General features: G+C 37.7%; 1 protein-coding gene across 4 annotated transcripts in view; it reads right to left on the bottom strand.

The window, feature by feature from the left end:
• VPS13B (vacuolar protein sorting 13 homolog B) overlaps positions 1-14289 on the bottom strand; it is a 797029-nt gene that overhangs the window by 100071 nt on the left and 682669 nt on the right. For all 4 annotated transcript variants that reach the window (XM_033843006.2, XM_073794625.1, XM_073794626.1 and 1 more), the window contains one exon: positions 6590-6786. In XM_033843006.2, coding sequence (XP_033698897.1) covers positions 6590-6786 — 197 coding nt within the window. The remainder of the gene's footprint in view (positions 1-6589; positions 6787-14289) is intronic.

Raw genomic sequence — 14289 nt, 5'->3', positions numbered from 1 at the left:
ACAGTCATAAAAATGAGAACAATGACCCTGCTAGGGACACTTATAGCAACTACATTTATATCATTTCCTTAATTAAGTACAATGGACTTCGATCTGATCCAGATATCAAAAGGAAAAACATAATTCATGCGATGTGTAATAATCAGAAATGGAAAAGTAAAGATGGCTCCAAGGAGCAAAACCTTTCAAATAGTAATACATAGAACACAAGATTCAGTAGTTAGTTCAAATATCAATAAGTTCCTAATGGAAATTCAAATTTTTAGAATAGAGGAAATATTCTAAAGAGTAGAAAGTATGGCAGGAGTTTTACATATCCATACCTTCATTTTAGCCAAAGGGACTTATTAACTGTCCTGGGTGATCCATAGAAGGGTATCAACTCCTTTAAACAAGGAGTGTTTTAGTAAGTTTAGATCTTGATTGATCCATAGGCACTGCAGGGACCCAGGCATAATCCTTAAAGATTCACCCCTGGATGTCACCCCTATAGCTCTGCAGGTATCCAACAATGATCTGACTTGATTGATAAAGCCTTGGGCTTTTCTCTGTATCCCTCTGTGGTAATAAGAGTTTTATAATATAGCGTAGAGATTAAGAAAAGAATGATTGAGGTAAGAAAACCGAGATGAAAATGCTTGCACTGCTTCCACTTACACTGTAATCATGGGCAAATTATTTCATCTAGCTAAATCTGTTTTCTCATCTGTAAAGTAAGTATAGTAATTGGACTTACTTTTTGAGTATTAAAGGAGGTACTACATAGAAACTGCTTAGCATAATGTCTATCACTCCATAAGAGAAAAAAAAATCTCATCCCTCTTTTCCTGGTTGGCAAACAGGGTACCGTACTGGTTACTTAGTTTAATGTCAGTTGCTGGTGATTACCTTTAGCTCCCAAGAGGGATCTGACAATATCACATTGTCATTCATCCCAGTGTGGCACTGTTTCTCAACATTGGTTCACCTAAACTCTCCACTGCCTACTGCAAAAACATTGGCCTGTCCATCCTGGGAGAGCACCGCATGGAGGAGAGAAGACAAGGGACGATGCACCATGTTCTCTCTACACCTTAGATCTGTCTTTTTTGGGGAATGTTTTAACTCTAACTGCAAATAAGAAATACACCTCTGTTGTAACCTCGTACAGCTATAAAACGGCAGGGGGGAGGTTACTGAAAATATTTTTTAAATTGTGGTAAAATACACATAACTTAAAATTCACTGTTTTAACCAGTTACAAGTGTACAGTTCAGTGGCATTAAGTACATTCACATTGTTGTGCAACTAACATCATCGTCCATCTTCAGAATTTTTTCATCTTCCCAAACTGAAAGTCCATACCCATTAAACAATTTTCCTCTCCCTCATCTCCTGGCAATCACCATTCTACTTTTGTCTTTGTAAATTTGACTAGTCTTGGTATCTCATATAAGTGGAATTATATAGTATTTGTCCTTTTCACATTGATAGTTTCTATTTTATTTAAAAAATTCCATCAACAGATGAATGGATAAAGAAGATGTAGTATATATACACAATGGGATATTACTCAGCCATAAAAATGAGTGAAATAATGCCATTTGCAGCAACATGGATGTAGCTAGAGATTATCATATTAAGTGAAGTAAGTCAGCCAGACAAGGACAAATCATATATCACTTATATGTGGAATCTAAAAAAAAATGATATAAATGAACTTATTTACAAAACAGAAATAGACTCACAGAAATAGAAAACAAACTTACAGTTACCAAGAGGGATAGCGGGGGATGGGTTGGGGAAGGGATAAATTAAGAGTTTGGGATTAGTAGATACAAACTACTACATATAAAATAGATAAGCAGGGCTTCCCTGGTGGCGCAGTGGTTAAGAATCCGCCTGTCAATTTAGGGGACATGGGTTCGAGCCCTGGTCCGGGAAGATCCCACATGCTGGAGCAACTAAGCCCGTGCGCCACAACTACTGAGCCTGTGCTCTAGAGCCTGAGAGCCACAACTACTGAGCCCGCGTGCTGCAACTACTGAAGTCCGTGCGCCTAGAGCCCTAGAGCTCTGCAACAAGAGAAGCCACCGCGATGAGAAGCCCATTCACCGCAACGAAGAGTAGCCCCCACTTGCCACAACTAGAGAAAGCCCATGTGCAACAACGAAGACCCAACACAGCCAAAAATAAATAAATAAATAAATTTTAAAAAATTAAAATAGATAAGCAACAAGGACCTACTGTATAGCACAGGGAACTACTGTCAATACCTTGTAACAAGGTGGCAAAGCAGTTCCAAACGTCAAGATTGTTGTCTGAATGGTTTATGAAAGTCAAAAGGTTAAAAAAAATGGTACCCAGCAAATTTAGGTACATCTAAAAGTACATATCCAAGTAGCCAAATGGAGGCAAACAATATCTAGAGGCCACAGTGACCGTCTGGTAGGAGAAAGTTCAACCAGTGAGGAGAAAGGAAATGATCCAGGGACTTTACCATCACAATGCTCTTCCTCTGATTCCTGCACTGGCTATACACACAAGAATGAAGGTTTGGTAAATAAAAAGCATCTCTTCCTCACATACACAAAAAGCTGTGGACCACTGTCTCAAAGATCACTAAATATGAGTGGACAGCGACTTACAGGATCTTTAGGGAGAAGGAGAAAATCTTATTTTTTTTTATTTTGCGCTCTAAAAAACTAACAGAGTTTCCATTTTCATCACATGAAGAAAGAGCCACACACTTCTTTTTCCAGGATGCCTTCCTTCTATGAACCAACGTTTTGTGGGTGGGGATAAAAAGTCCTTGTAAGCAATCTACTCTCACGTTTTAACACTGTGAGAAAGTGACCATGCAATATGGACAAAACCACCAAAGACTCGGCACAGGTAAACAGCCTAGCATTATCATCAAACAATTTGTCATAAAGTTAACTGGACATATATATCAAGCTCTTCACAGTTATTACTGTGTAACACAATAATTGCCTGTAACTTGTGACTTTAGATAGTCACGTACTTCTGGAGTTAGCCATTTGGGGTGAGGGTAAGAGGTGGAAACAAAGTAGAAAGTTGTCCTGGTCCATCAGAAGACATCTGGTTGATACCAAACTCAGGGAACCTAGTAGAGTGGCCCAAAGCCTGAGAGTTGGGCCCACCAGCCATTTCTCATCTTTCCGCCTAGGTCCCATCACTAGGTAAGAAACTGTAAATTCCATATACAGCGTGTGCTTGCTGGCTATCTTGTTTGCTCTCTAAATCCACTTTCTACCCCTCCCCATCCTCTTCTCTGCCCCTGACTGTATCAACAAGCTGCTTTGTCCTTGGCTTGTCTTTTGGTTCGGCCAGTGGAAGGTGCCCAAGGGAGATCAGAAGGTGTGAAGAGAGTGGCGGAAGGACTCATCTTCTCCTGGCTCCTTCTTAGCCACGTCTCTGCACATTGTTGGTCCCTCCACCAAATACAGCTACAACCACCCATTCTGGGTTAGTTTTGGTAATGGCTCTATTACCTGGCTCTTTCAGGACTAAGAGTGGGATGGTTCCCCATGGTTTCTAGCCTCAGGGTACTGTCCTATCCCTTCACCTTGTCAACACTTTTGTAAATAGTCTTTACAGTAAACTCTCCTCAGTTAACCAGTCTGAGTGTGCTGTCTGTTTCTTGTCAGGACCTACTGGGAAAAGGGGTTTATTTAGGCTTCAGCAGTGGGCAGTGGGGGTGGGCAAATACATACATGCTGAGATTAAAAATAAATAGCTGAAATGGATACCCTGATCAGGGCTTAAAGGCTGTATCTCTTGCTTCAGTCCAGTGCACCACAAATAGAAAGAGAACTCTACTAAAGTTCAATACTATTGTGGAAACTAAGCTTAAGTTACTCTCCTTCCAATGCTACCTTGAAAAAAACAACAGTTACCCATCATTCATTTTCATATGATCAAGCAAACCATTAATTAAAGATAGTGGAAAATAATTATTACAGATACACGGGGATTGAATTAAAGATAATATGCCTGTATGGGATAAACAGACCAAGGTTTAAGAGAGTGAATCTTGTCTCCAGTCCTTTGTACCGAAGGCTACCTGCCACCCCTCAGACTGGTTAGCTCCTACCCATTCCTTAAGGCCTCAGCGTAGAAATCAGTTTCTCATGGCCAAACAGCTAGTTGGTGATGGAGCCAGGACTTAAATCCAGGTCTGCTAACTTGAAAATCCCTAATAAATAGTGCTTCTATTTACATACACACAGCGATGCCATTACCGCTAAATATCCTACACTGTTGCACTTTTGACAACTGTGGACAAGATGCTTTATTTTTTAGATTAAGCTTCATGGGACTTATTTTTACGAACTTTCTTCCAGTAATGTACAAAAGTCTGATGCATATCCTTCTCAAACCATAAATATTATTTAAGATACGATAATCTCTAATCATAAAAGTGTCAGGTTTTTATCCAGTTTTAGATTTCTCATGACAGAATATACTGGATCTAACCATGTGAAATGTTGACATATCATCAAAGCACTGATGTTTTCCTTCAAGAAACTGGATGAAATTTATATACTGTTCTCTTTGAAAAATGTCTTAATAGTGTTTTTATTATGTTGATTTTTAAACCAGCTCTTTAAATTTAATTTCACTAATATCAATTTCTACCTGAAAAATGCTTAATGTCAAACAATTTAAAGCAAGATCAATTGTGAAATATTAGGCAAGTTGAAAAATCCAAGGTGAGGACAAAAGATCTGTGATTACAATGTCGAAAGCTTGGTGAAAAACTGCCTAAATTTGACTGTCTGCATAAATTTCCATTCCCTAAAGGTTCCACATTTCTGCAGTGCTAAGCTTACCACAAAGTGATTTTCATGAATGTTTCAGATTCAGAGGAATTAACCTTGTCCAAAATGCTTCTTTCAATGATGAAAATGCATTCTTTGATAATTAGAATCAAGAAATGATTTCTAACTTGATACTAATAATGAAACTCAGATTTTAAAAAAATTCATTACCCATAGCTCTGTTTTCTGAGATTTCCTGGTTTCTGACTAGGTAACCTATGCTTAGAATAGGCAATCTTTCTATCCATCTGCTAACTCCTCCCAGGATGGGTGTTCTTTTCACTGCTGCATTTCATATAGGTAAAATCAAGACCCCACTTCTTTAATATATTTTCACCAGTCGTACATTACTAGGTAATATACTGGGAAGGCAATTATTTTTAAAGAGCCCAAATGACCTAGAAATAGAAATCATAAAGCAAAAAACATATTATTATTAAGCATACAAAGTAATCAACGAAAAAGACTGTGATGCTACAGACTAATGTGAACAGAGGTTATCTCGGTGTGATATGACGATGGGTGGTATTATTTTCTGTATTTCCCAGATGTTCTTCAATGAACATATATTACTATTAATTACAAAAAGAGAAAGCATTCACAACTATCTATAATGTAAAACAGGAACTAGAATACAAAATGGTGTGCTATGATTATAACCCTGTAAAGGCATACAATGATGGGCAAAAATAAAGGTAACAAAAAAGAGAAAACGGTTCAATCACAGGGTGTTGGAACGGTGGATTTTTTTTCTTTTTGTTAGTGTCAAAATGTTGTTTGGGGGAAAAAAGAGGGGTGGATTATATACAAAGAATAAGATAATGCTAGAGCAAACTCGTCAGGAGAATTAGAAGGTAGGACATTGAAAGTGATGGGCAGCAAGATAGGCACAGGCCCATAGTACACATATCATATGACCCAAAAAACTGTTCCATTGATGGTGATTTAGTTTCTTTTTCTTGTCATTTAGGGGAGCATGAACAGAAAGACATAATAAGGATATGTAAACTAGAAGGAGCACTTGAGGAATAAATTGCTGGAGCCATTTTTTCTCTACTCTAAGTTAGTGGATGTATTAAGCAGGCAAACATTGGAAATAGGGACAATCTGGCCCTGTTTTGTCACTAACCAGATATCCTGTAGGAGGTGTGGAACAGGAAGTTCTGGGGACACGATTCAGAATACCTGAAGTCTATAGCTCTAGAGATACATTATAGTCAAATAGACTCAAGAGCTGAATAAAACTTTGGCTATCTGAAATCCTGAGTATAAATTATTTTGGTTAGTCAAGTTTTCCTAATGTCTGTCTTTTGAAGTTTTTTAAAAAACCCCTTAAGAAGGAAGTAGTTCCAAAAAGGAGACAATTCAATTTACTTAACGTTTCTTTTAATGCCCCAGGGTTAACATTTACACATATTGATGACTGTGTCATTAAGAGTCTATTAAAGTGTGTATGGCTCTTTTCCTCTATATTTTTTAGCTCAGGATAACTGGATTTTTGGTTTTTTTGAAGTTTGTTTTTTGCTCTTTTTTCCTTTTATATTTAAGGAACAGGTTCTTAGAGCTCACAGTAAAACACAGGAATTTTAGTACACAGACTTTGAAACATCAGCTTCTATCTCACTTTCTCGTTCTCATCTGTAGTTCAGACAGATGCAGCTGTTAGAGAGCTGCGATATAGCTAAGTGAGGGGCCACTAGATGACTTGACGATTGTTTCCTAGTATAATGCCACTATTTCATTTTTCACTTTGTTCACTGAGTTACCTTTGGTCATCAGCTCCATTTTGGCTGCTGTTCAAAACAATTCTCCAAAGATCCGAGGATACCAGTTTCTTCTGGTCATTCACAAGATTGATATCTGGCAACTGCAGTTCACAAACTTTGCTTTCAGACAGACTAAATTCTCGAAATGCAACAAAAACCTTCTGGAGTTCATCCCAGTATTCCAAACTACAAGGAATCTATATTAAAAGAAAGAAGATTTTAGAAGATGCAAACAGAAATGATGTTTCTGTATTTGTTGACATGCAACTTGAATCTTCATAAAAGTTATAACATTAATGAGACTTTTAAAAGGGGACACAGTTGTAAAGGACAGTAGTTTAGGATTTCTTTTCATAGTTATATTCATCCTGTTTACCTACTTTATTTCAAAAGACTCATTCAAGAATAATATGTGGAAACAGTCAAGAAAGTTTTTAAATAAAGGAGAAAGAGTGGAGAACAAATGCTACCAGATGCTAAGTCTATTATAAAGCTACACTAATTAAAATTAAAAGATAAGGTTGGAGTAGTAACATACAAATAGATTAGAAGAAGAAAAAATAATAATATATAAGTACAGATAAATTTTAGTATGTGATGAAGGTACCATTTCAAACAAGTATGGGAAGGATGGGAAATGAGGTTGCAAGAACTGGTTAGCCATTTGGTAAAACCAAAGTGGGTCCCTACATCATTCCTATATGTAAGTAAATTCCAAAAGGATCAAAATATTAAAGGCTAAAAACTGAAAACATAAGAGAAAAAATCAGTTAATATTTTTTATCATAATAGGGTAGCCTTTTCTGTGTATGGCATGAAACCCGCGGACGGTAAAAGAAACAACAAACAAACAAACCTCACAACTGATAACATCAGAATTAATAAAAAGCAAGGTTAGGATAAAACAGGTTAATAGTTAATGACAGATCTACAAATACTTGTTGTGAGAGCAGAGAGCTCTTACAAATCAATGAGAAAATGATTAAGTAAGCATATAGAAAAACAAGCAAAGGCAGTTGTTGGAAGAGGCCCTGAACGTCCCTGCATGTTCTTGCCAGGTTTGTAAAGGATGCAAGGCCCTGAAAGCTGTTAACAGGGACCATTTCCCAGGTTCTGTTTGCAGAAAGTATCTTTGAGTGATGAGGTAAAGTTTCTTTCCAGGACAAAGAGCAGACTTGCTCTAAAAGAGGTTGATTTGACAAGCTCCATGTTCCATGCTGTGCCATTTATCTACTGCATGCAGAGCATCCCCCTGGGGGCTCTTCTGCATCGCCCTTGTGGGACTTGGGGGCAAGAGAAACCAATGCAAGCATGATGCACACACTGTTTGCTGTGCCACGAGCAATAATATTCTTTGTTTCTGACCCAAAAGTCTAATATATTCTGTGAGCATCCATAAAACATTAGCTTGCATAAGGTAAAATCCCAGATTCTGACAGCAATTAATTTACAGAAGAAAAGATATAACCAGCCAGTAAACATGCAAAGATACTCAACTTCACTAATACTTACATAAGTTCAAATTAAAGCAATAATGTAGTATTTTTATTTATTAATCTGGAAGTTTGAAAAGACTGACATTTCCAATTTCTGTAGAGGTGTGGGAAAAGCATTTCTACCCATTATTTTTGAAGAATAATTTGGCAATATCTATTAAATGCTTGGAAGGATACATCTAAGAATTTGTTTTACAGATATTCCAATACAAGTGTGTGTGTGTGTGTGTGTGTGTGTGTGTGTGTATACGTATGTGTGTTTACTTTAGTACTGTATTAGTAAGAAATTGGAAAGATACAAATATGGAATTAAATATAACATGCAGATCTATAGAATGGAATCTGTACAACCGTTAAAATGAATAAGGAATACCTATATACACTAACACAAAAGACACTCAAGATATATTATTAACTTAAAAAAAATTAAGCTTCAAAACAGAACATGTGGGTTGATCCCATTTGTCTTAAAAAAAAAAAAAGGACTGGGCTCAGATGTGTCTCCTGTTTTGGAAGCATTTCCTAATTATGACCATTCTCAGAACTGGTCACTGCCTCTCTTGTGTCACTTCCATATCTAACTTACTCCTCTATCATAGAAGTCATTACATTTCGCCATTCCTTATTTACATGTTTGTCTCCTTTAGTTGACTCTGTGATCCTTAAGGCAAAAATGGCATATTATTTTTAAAAATATTAGCATCAGTTTTTGGAACATAACAGGATATTAATAAAAGCTTCCTGAATGAATAGATTTCTCCTTAACCTTCCTTTCCTAAATAAGTGATTCTAAATCTTTGAATGGGAATAAATTTTACCTCCGTCTATAACAGTTTCTTTTCCTTAAATGGGGACTTGAGCATCCACGTACGGCGACGTGCTAAATGGACGAAGGGGGCGCAAAATGGATATGCATAAGAGGCTAACAGTGTGATGAAACAGAGCATATGTTTTGGTTAGTGATAAGGACAAGTGACATATCCATAAATTCTACTTTTAGCCACCATTTCTTGAAATTCTCCCTCTTCTTGCTTTCCATGACGTACATTTTTCTAACTTTCCCCTCTCTGGGTCTTTGTTCCTATACTGTCTCTCAGTCTCAAATACCCGTAGAATCCCTGGTTTCTCACTGTCTAATGTTTAAATCTTTCCCATCTATCAAGGTCCAAATGAAATACCACCTTTCTTTGAGCCTTTTCACCTCCCAGATGGAGAAATGCTTTCCCTTTTCTGAACTCCAATAGTTTTTAAAAATGGGAATCTGTTTCATAGCTCTTATCACTATACACCTCATGTTACAGTTATTTCTATACATGACATTTTCGCTGGTAGACACATTCCTTGAGGGAATGATTTCCATTTGGCTAAGCTTTGGATTTTCACAGAACCTGGCAAACTGTATACAGTGAATGTTCAAAAAAAGTTGCTGAATGAATGAATGAATAATTCATGAATGAACAAGTACACATATCCTGGGTGATTCAGTCCATCTATGGCACATTAAAAATTCTCCACAAAGAAGTATAGAAGATTAAAGCATAAACTTTGGAGTTATACCTAATGGGATTCAATTTCTAGTTCCATTAGCTATGAGTTCTTGGGTAAATTAATTTTTCTAACATCAGTACTCATATCCCTAAAAAGGGGATAATAACAGAACTATCTCATGAATTGTTGTGAGGATTAAAAGAGACAAAGCCTTCCATTTAATACCACATAATAAAAGCTTAAGAAATGTTAGTTACTAATTATTTATCCTTCTCATGCTCAAAGAACACTTCTGAAGCTTGGGTATTGTTAAAAGAATCAGGTAGATTGTGAATAAGAGTCCTGCTTGTTAGATGTCTTAACAATGGGTTGGACCTGTGGGAAGAAAATAATAAACCTTGAGCCTGGATGTTCAGGAACCTTGTAATCAGAGTTCAATATGGTTTTCTGCTGCATATCTATTAAAATATTTCCCTGTATGTTGCCTATTACTTGAGAGATAAAGGAACATCTCCTTGCCTAACTCCTTTCTAGACTGCCAGTAAGTCAGTCCTTTAGCTTAAGAAAGTCATAAGTAGAAATGGATAAGATGTGGGAAGTGGGGTGAGACACATAAGAATCTCATGGGAGAGGGCAAATGAGTTTAGAAAAGCGTATTCAACATACCTATCTTTTTTTTTTTAATTAGTAACAAATTAACAGAATGTAAAGTTCAAAAATCATCTTCTTGGTAGAGAGGTTACACAGCAAATAGGGTGAAAAAAAGACTTGTTTCTGGTATTGTCTCCAGAAGTTTTCCATTAAAATTAATGTACAATAGGGACTTCCCTAGTGGCTCAGTGGTTAAGAATCCGCCTGCCAATGCAGGGGACAAGGGTTCGAGCCCTGGTCTGGGAAGATCCCACATGCCGCGGAACAACTAAGCCTGTGCACCACAACTACTGAGCCCGTGCGCTACAACTACTGAAGCCCGCACGCCTAGAGCCTGTGTTCCACAACAAGAGAAGCCACCGCAATGAAAAGCCCGCACACCACAACGAAGAGTAGCCCCTGCTTCCTGCAACTAGAGAGAACCCATGCACAGCAACGAAGACCCAACGCAGGCAAAAATAAATAATTAGTTAAAAGAAAATTCATGTATAATAGCTTATGAAAATTGGCCGTCACACTGGAAAGCAGAGTGAGGCCTTAAGAAAAAAGTACTAGCAAGTTTTGATGTACAGGAGACAGTTGGAATAAATCCATAATAAAAGGCAATGCAAGCTGGGAACCATTGTGGGAAGCCATTAGGTAGTTTAAGGGCAATGAAAGTAAACTGTACCAACACTGGGGCTTAGGCAAAGAGAAACTGTGAAAGTTCAAAAAGAGAGATTTGGAAGAAAGCCAAAGAAAAATTTTATTTAGTTCACAACTTTGTGTGAGGCTGGTTCTGAGGTTACATACTTCAATTGGAACATTCCAGGCTACTTTCAAAATTTAGAAAACAATAGAGAACTACTATAGAAATACATCATAAAATATGTGTTACGTGTTTGTCAGGATTTTCCTTTATATGCCCTATTTCCCTTGGTTAATAAAGGGGTATTAATAAATGAAACTTCTGTTTAAAAAGTTTAAGATTGTATGTCTATAAGTACATTTGCAAAAGTCACATATTAATCCTTTCCCCCATGTTAAGAACATTTTTGTCCTCAAAACCTCAAAAGAAAAGCTGATAACAACACTCAGTACAATTAGTATTTTAAAGGTAATTTTAGTCAACTGTCCACTGAAATATATATTGAGCCACAGGTTTATAAATCATATAGATATAATCTTTATTTTTAAAACTTCTCCAACATAAAAAAAAAATCTCTTGTTGGTATTACATTCACTTAGGATAAAATCCTGGCCCTGACCCTTAATCACTGCTCTATGACCTTGAGCACCTTATTTAATGACTCTGGGCCTCAGTTCCCTCATTTGTGAAATGTAGATAATAAAAACTAAATTATTTTAGTCCCTGATAAGGATTTCGGACTTTATCTTAATGTCAATGAGATATCTTTGAAGGGTTTTAAGCAAAGAAGCAATGCTTAAAGTCAAATTTATGTTTTTAAAAGTTTCTGGATACTGTGTAGAGAATGTATTAAAAGAGAACGGGGCAAGCATGGATGTGAACAGACAATTAGGAGGCTAGGGCAGTGATCTGTGCTAGAAATGTAGATGGCTTATGGTATGGTTGGTGGCGATGGAGTGGTATGTGGGAGATTCTTGAGGAATAAAAATCTGTTGACTGATTAGACATAGGAGAGGGAGGTGTTAAGGATGACCCCCAGGTGTCTGGCCCAAGCAACTGTATGGGTGCTGATGTCATTTACTGGGATGGGTAAGATTGATTTGTCCCATTGGGGAGTAGGTTTGTGGTATCAGGTGGAAGAGGGGAGATCGTAAGTTCATTTTTAGACAAGCTGAGTTGGAGGCATCAGTGAGCCATCCAAGTGGAAATCTTGAGTATGGAGTTGGCTATTCTAGAGAGTTGGAGAGGGAGTTAACTGTGTTGAAGGTGTTTTAAATGACGAATTAAGAAGGTAAAATGGTTGAAAGGGGATGTGAAAACAGAGTAAGCTGATGGATAGGGAGAAAGCAGAGAACTATGGATTTCTCTACAGTTTAACGAATGAGTGTACTGGGGCTTGCCGAATGAGCGGGCTGGAGAGATGGACAGACTGTGAGTAAGAGCAGGATGCTGGAATGAGCGATTTAGGAGGTGGAGCAGCTTGGGATGCTGACAGGCTCCAGGGCTTGCGTGTGGCAGTGGGCACTTAGACGGAGTGGCGCAGGAGGTCACTAGAGTGAGGAGCTGGGGTCTTGGCTGGGGCTCTCTCACATGGATGTCGATGGCAGTGAAGGAAAAGGCTGGAAGCCACCGGCTGAAGACTTCTGAGAATGAGGGCAGACGACCAAATACATAGCAGATGGCAACAACGAAGAGGGGTGAGGGTGATATAATTGGATGGAAGGAGTCTCAAAAAAGCAGGAAGCCTTTACAGGAGGGGAGAAGAGTACAGGCAAGTGGCATAGGTGAGCAGCAGAGCACCTTATCTCCTGACCCTGAGGTAAAAACGATGTGGGAGAATAAACTGCTTCCACCTCAGGGCGGGTTACAGTGGTGTACAGAATCCCAGGGGACAGAAGGATTTCATTTAAGGTGAAGAGGTAGAGGAAATTCTTGAAGAAGAGGCTGAGGTTTAGGGAAGTTCACTAGTCACAGAACAGGTGTTCCAGAGGGCGCAGTGGAAGGGTTTGGGAGGTAGAGGAGAAAGGAGTTTTAGTAAGGGAAGGAAAAAGGGATACAAATCAGTATCTAGGCAAGAGGGGCTAAATCTTACAGTTTGGGTAGTGACTAGGAAAGAGGGAAGCGAGGCATGTGTTGGAATTAAGACCTCATTTAGGAGGGTAGGGACAATGGCTGTGGTTCTAAAAGTAGCCTACTGCTCCTTCCTGAGGCCTGGCTGCATTCTGTGTGTTCTCTGACAAGCATTCTTAATGAACTCCAGCTATTTCTCCAATAAACTCATAGCACAGAGTCAGGTACATGGTATATGCTCAATAAATAGTTTTAAAATTTATGAATGAAGATAGATGCTGAAAAAATAATCTTTTTTACAGCCTTCTATTCTAAAAAGGTTTTGTTTTATATACTGAGCTCTCCTTTCAAATTACTTTGCAATCACACCCACTTTTAACAAACTTTTCATTAGCTCACTAATCTTCCTTTGCCTTTCAGTTAGAGGTAGACATTGCCCAGCTAATCTCTAGTCTAGCAGTAACAGAATTAAACTAAAAATCTAACGCAGTCACATTGTGATTCATATGGCAGCAATTAATTATTCTCAGGAATAAATCTGGGCTCTATTTTGTGTGATCTATTTAAAATAACTTTATTTTGTGCTTTTAGGTTTGAAGGAGATGATGTGAATGATTTTTAGTTACATATCTATAACTGAGGATTTGTTATTAATGCTTGCACTGAATAACTTGAAGGAAAGATGACTATTCCAAGAAAGTTTGGTTGCCAAAAATAGTTTAGAAAGCCTAAATATCTAGTACTGAGTCATGGGAAGTGGGAACAAGTAAATTGGTTTCACTGGAAAACATTCCACATGTAACACATGGTACATTTCAAATGACTGTCAAGATTATATATATTTTTATTACATTTTGTTTTCCTATCCATTATTTGACAGGACCTAAAAAATTAGCCAGCCATATATAATAAACTGTACTCTAAGCATATGTGGTCTCTGCATATGAATATATTTTAGGTTGTATATCTGCCAGTTGGTAAAAGCACATGTATTTTTGCAGTTAAAATATGATTCCAAGATTTGTTTCCATTTGATGGCTAATTTGGGAAGATTTGCATGTGTGTTGGCCATTTAAAAATATTTTTGGTACAAAGAATATTTTGGCACTTAATTTGTTTTTATTATTTAATAGTACTGCCAAGACTATTAGCAGGGTTGCAACTGCCCATCTGCTCATAGATAAACAGGTCTGAATTCTTTGTCCAGGGACTGCTAAAGCTGGGCCATTGCCCCTTCGCCCACTCAGTGCCACCAAGCAACCTAAGAAAAGGATACAGAGGAAGTGTGTTCCCTGTATTCACGTACATAATAAAGAGGTGGTAGTATTTAGCAAGTGATACATTCTATCAATCTGATTCAACTGTCC

Source organism: Tursiops truncatus, chromosome 17, assembly GCF_011762595.2.
Source record: "Tursiops truncatus isolate mTurTru1 chromosome 17, mTurTru1.mat.Y, whole genome shotgun sequence".
Lineage (NCBI taxonomy): Eukaryota > Metazoa > Chordata > Mammalia > Artiodactyla > Delphinidae > Tursiops > Tursiops truncatus.
Note: the sequence above shows the minus strand (reverse complement) of the source record. Positions and strands in the feature narration are given on the sequence as shown.